This window comes from Nicotiana sylvestris, chromosome 8, assembly GCF_000393655.2.
Source record: "Nicotiana sylvestris chromosome 8, ASM39365v2, whole genome shotgun sequence".
NCBI classification, from domain to species: Eukaryota; Viridiplantae; Streptophyta; class Magnoliopsida; order Solanales; family Solanaceae; genus Nicotiana; species Nicotiana sylvestris.
Window position 1 is genome coordinate 95,859,686 of NC_091064.1, and position 4,305 is coordinate 95,863,990.

A 4,305-nucleotide genomic window follows, 5' to 3' on the forward strand; every position below is an offset into this window, starting at 1 on the left:
TGTTGTTTTAAGCAAATTCTATGAGTGGCAAATGGTCATCCCAACTACCTTTGAAATCCAGAGTACAAGCACGCAACATGTCTTCAAGCGTCTGAATAGTTTGCTCTCCTTTCTTCCAAAAGTTGGCAGTGAACAGAGCCCTTCAATCTGAAATGATTGAGACTGGAGTTCCATGTAACCTGACTATTTCTTTGATATACAACTGAGCATATTGTTCTGTTGTGTCGGTAGATTTAATTGGCAAGAAGTGCACTGATTTTGTGAGTCGGTCCACAATCACCCAAATTGAGTCAAACTTGCGTGAAGTGCGCAGCAACCCTACCACGAAATCCATGTTGATCATCTCCCATTTCCACATTCGAATCTCTATGCTTTGGGCCAATCCATCGAGCCTCTGATGCTCGGCCTTCACTTGCTGACAGTTCGGACATTTTGCCACAAAGTTCGCTACATCCCTCTTCATGTTGTTCCACCAAAAAATTTCCTTGAGATCATGATACATATTCGTAGAACCTGGGTTTATCGAGTACCTGGAAGTGTGAGCTTCTGCCATGATCCTCTCTCGAAGACCGTTAATATCCGGAACACATAGGCAATCTTGGTACCGTAGGGTACCATCATTCAAGATAAAGGAAAAGCTATGGTCTTGAGTTTATGAATCCCCTCCTTCAGTTGTGCTAACAACGTATCATTGAATTGCTTCTCTTTCACCTCCGCCACGAGCGATGATTCAGCCCTATTCTACACAGTTACCACTCCTTCATTACATTCCGCAAGGCAAACTCCTAAATTAGCCAACTGTTGAACCTCCCTAGCCAACCACCTCTGATATGCCTCCAAATGAGCCAAACTTCCCCGAGATTTTCGACTAAGAGCATCTACCACAACATTGGCCTTTCCTGTGTGATAGAGAATATCAATGGCATAGTCCTTGAGTAACTCTAGCCATCTTCTTTGTCTCAGATTCAACTTCTTATGCTTGAAAATATATTGAAGGCTCTTATGGTCTGTAAATACATCCACATGTACCCCATACAAATAATGTCGCCAAATCTTTAATGCAAACACCAGTGCCGCAAGCTCTAAGTCATGGGGTGGATAGTTCCTTTCATGATTCTTGAGTTTCCTAGAAGCATAGGCTATAACCTTGTTGTGTTGCATTAACACACACCCAAGCCCAACCCTTGAAGCATCACAATATACCACAAATCCCTCGGTACCCTCTGGCATGGTTAACACCGGTGCCGTAGTCAATCTTGATTTCAATTCTTGAAAACTCCTTTCACAAGCATCAGACCATTGGAATTTAACTGCTTTCTGCTTCAATTTGGTCAATGGAGAGGCAAGAGTACAGAACTCCTCCACAAATCTCCTGTAGTACCCAGCCAAACCCAAGAAACTGCAAATCTCTGTTGGCGTGGTAAGTCTGGGCCAATTCCTCACTGCTGCAATCTTTTGAGGATCAACCATAATTCCTTCCCCGGAGAAGACATGACCCAAGAACACGACAGATTCAAGCCAAAATTTGCATTTCGAACATTTTGCATATAGTTGATGTTGCTGAAGAGTCTGCAGAACTTCCCTAAGATGGTTAGCATGGTCCTCCCGACTTCGGGAATACACAAGAATATCGTCAATGAACACTATCACAAAGGAGTCTAGAAAAGGCTTGAAGACTCGATTCATAAGATCCATGAAAGCTGCTGGGGCATTTGTTAGCCTAAAAGACATCACCAGAAATTCAAAGTGCCCATACCAAGTCCTAAAAGCTGTCTTTGGAATATCCTGTTCCCTTATCTTCAATTGATGATACCCAGACCGCAAGTCAATTTTTGAGAAACACGTAGCACATTGCAATTGATCAAACAAGTCATTTATCCTTGGTAGAGAATATTTATTTTTGATTGTGACCTTGTTGAGTTGCCGGTAGTCAATACACATCCGTAGTGACCCATCTTTCTTTCTTACAAACAAGACAGGTGCGTCCTACGGTGACACACTCGGCCGAATGAAACCCTTTTCTAGCAAGTCCTTCAATTGTTCCTTTAGCCCTTTCAGTTCTGCCGGTGCCATTCGGTAGGTTGGAATTTATATAGGCTACGTGCATGGCATCGCATCGATCCAAAAATTAATCCCTTGTTGACAGAATCCCAGGGAGCTCATCTGGAAAGACATCAGGAAATTCATTCACAACTGATACAGGCTCAAGACTAGGCACCTCGGCGTTGGTGTCTGTAACCCGAACTAAATGATAGATACACCCCTTCTTGATCAACTTCGCAGCCTTAAGGTAAGAAATAAATCGACCTTTAGGCACTACATTATCTCCCTTCCATTCCACAACAGGCTCATTAGGAAATTCAAGCATCATGGTTCTAGTCCGAAAATCAAGTTTGGAAAAGCATGAATAAAGCCAATTCATTCCCATTATTATATCAAAGTCGACCATCCCTAATTCAATAAGATCGGTCGTGGTATCCCTACCCCGTACCCTAACAACACAACCTCTATAAACTCGAGTAGCCATAATAGACTCACCCACCAGAGTAGATACCAAAAATGGCTCATGAAGCTAATCCGGTTCTATCCCAAATTCTATAGCAACAAAAGGGGTAACATAGGACAAGGTGAAACCGGGGTCAATAAGTGCATACACATCATGATATTGGACAGTCAAAATACCTGTAACAACATCTAGAGAAGCCTCTACGGTCTGGCGATCACTCATAGCATATAACTGGCTAGGTCCTCCTGAACTCTGTGCACCACCCCTAGGTGCATCACGCCCTGCGGGTGCTGGGGTACCTCGAGCTAGAGAAGGGGCTGAAGATGAAGCAGCGGCTGGACTGGATGGCTGAGCTGTGCCCCTAACTGCTCCCTGGAAGGATGCACGACAATGCCTCTGAATATGACCCCTTATCCCACATCCATAGCATATAGGTAACTCCAAATAGGAAATCCCTGAGTGCAACTTCCTGCACCTGGGGCACGGGGACCTCTGTTGCTGGGACCTCTCTCTAATGACCGACACCGCTGATAGGATCCCCTGTTGCCCTGACCGGGCCTGAAATGACTCCACTGCTACTAGCTGGGCCCTGATGGCAATACACTGGCTAAAGATTGTGCAACAGACTAGGACGGCCCATATGATCCTCCCCTAAAAGCTGATTTTCCCCCACCGAGTGACTCACCCATGTTGCCCGTAGACCAGGTCTTTTTGCTACCCTCTCTCTCCATCTTGTTCTTCAGTTTACGGTTCTCTGTGGCCTGAGCAAATTCTACCATCTTTCTATAATTCCTGTCAGAATTCAATGCAGTTGTAGAAGCCTCATTAATAATCAAAGGATTTAGGCACTGAACGAACCGACGCACTCTGGCCTCCATTGTGGGCAACATATGGATGGCATACTTGGACAGGCGAGCAAACTCCATGTGATACTCCCACACACTCATGCTTCCTTACTTCAGATTTTCAAACTCTGCGGCACGGGCTACCCTTGTCTCAGCAGGTAGGAAATGATCTATAAAAGCATCGGCAAACTCGCTCCACCTCGCCAGAGGGCTACCCTCCTCACGAGAATCTTCCCATAACTCAAACCATGTATAGGCCACCCCTTTCAAACGGTAGGCAGCCAACTCTACTCCCTCTGTTTTAGTTTCACGCATAACCCTGAGGGTCTTGTGCATCTCATCAATAAAATCTTGAGGGCCTTCTTCTGGATTGGCACCCGTAAACACTGGAGGGCCTAACTGAAGAAATCTGTTTACCCTAGAACTAGTAGAATCCCCTTGCTGGCTGGATGAACTGGGAGCTATATTTGACATCTGAGCCTGAGAGGCCACTAGCTGAGTCAATATCTGAATAGCCCCCCTAAGATCCCCATCAGAAATACCAAAACCGGAAGCTGGGGCTGGAGGCGTAACAGAAGTATCAATGGGAGGGATAGTGGGAGTGGTACCCTCCGCAGGTGTAGGAACCGAGGTAGTCTGCTCTGGAATAGAAGATCAGGCAGGGTGATAGCAGGGTGGCTAGCCTCACCCGCAGTATCAAGCAGTGATTCAGTAGCCACTTCTGCGGCGGCATTGGCTTTTTGGCCAATTCTCTCTTTTTCTTAAGTACCATTTATTGAAAGATAGAACAATGCACTAATTAGGGAGGGAATAGTTTCATAACAAGTTGTCGCACGATCCAGAATATCAAAGAAGGGTGTTATTCCTAAATGCCCAAGTAGCCTCCAAATTATATATATGGTCGACTACACACCGATAAGAAGGACTCTACTAGACACGGCTCCGAGACATCTT

The 4,305-nt window shown here is 45.2% G+C and overlaps 2 protein-coding genes across 2 annotated transcripts; both read right to left on the reverse strand.

Annotated features, from left to right (window-relative positions):
* Positions 1-741: 741 nt before the first annotated feature.
* Positions 742-1,470, reverse strand: LOC138875408 (uncharacterized mitochondrial protein AtMg00860-like). The gene is made up of 2 exons (XM_070154234.1): positions 1,221-1,470; positions 742-899 (listed from the first exon to the last, which is right to left on the reverse strand). Exons 1-2 carry the CDS (start codon positions 1,468-1,470, stop codon positions 742-744), a joined length of 408 nt encoding a protein of 135 aa, XP_070010335.1.
* A 1,102-nt stretch (positions 1,471-2,572) lies between these two features.
* LOC138875409 (uncharacterized) lies at positions 2,573-3,432 on the reverse strand. Its single transcript, XM_070154235.1, has 2 exons — positions 3,209-3,432; positions 2,573-3,095 (listed from the first exon to the last, which is right to left on the reverse strand). The coding sequence occupies exons 1-2, from the start codon at positions 3,430-3,432 to the stop codon at positions 2,573-2,575; spliced, it is 747 nt and encodes a 248-aa protein (XP_070010336.1).
* Positions 3,433-4,305: the final 873 nt, after the last annotated feature.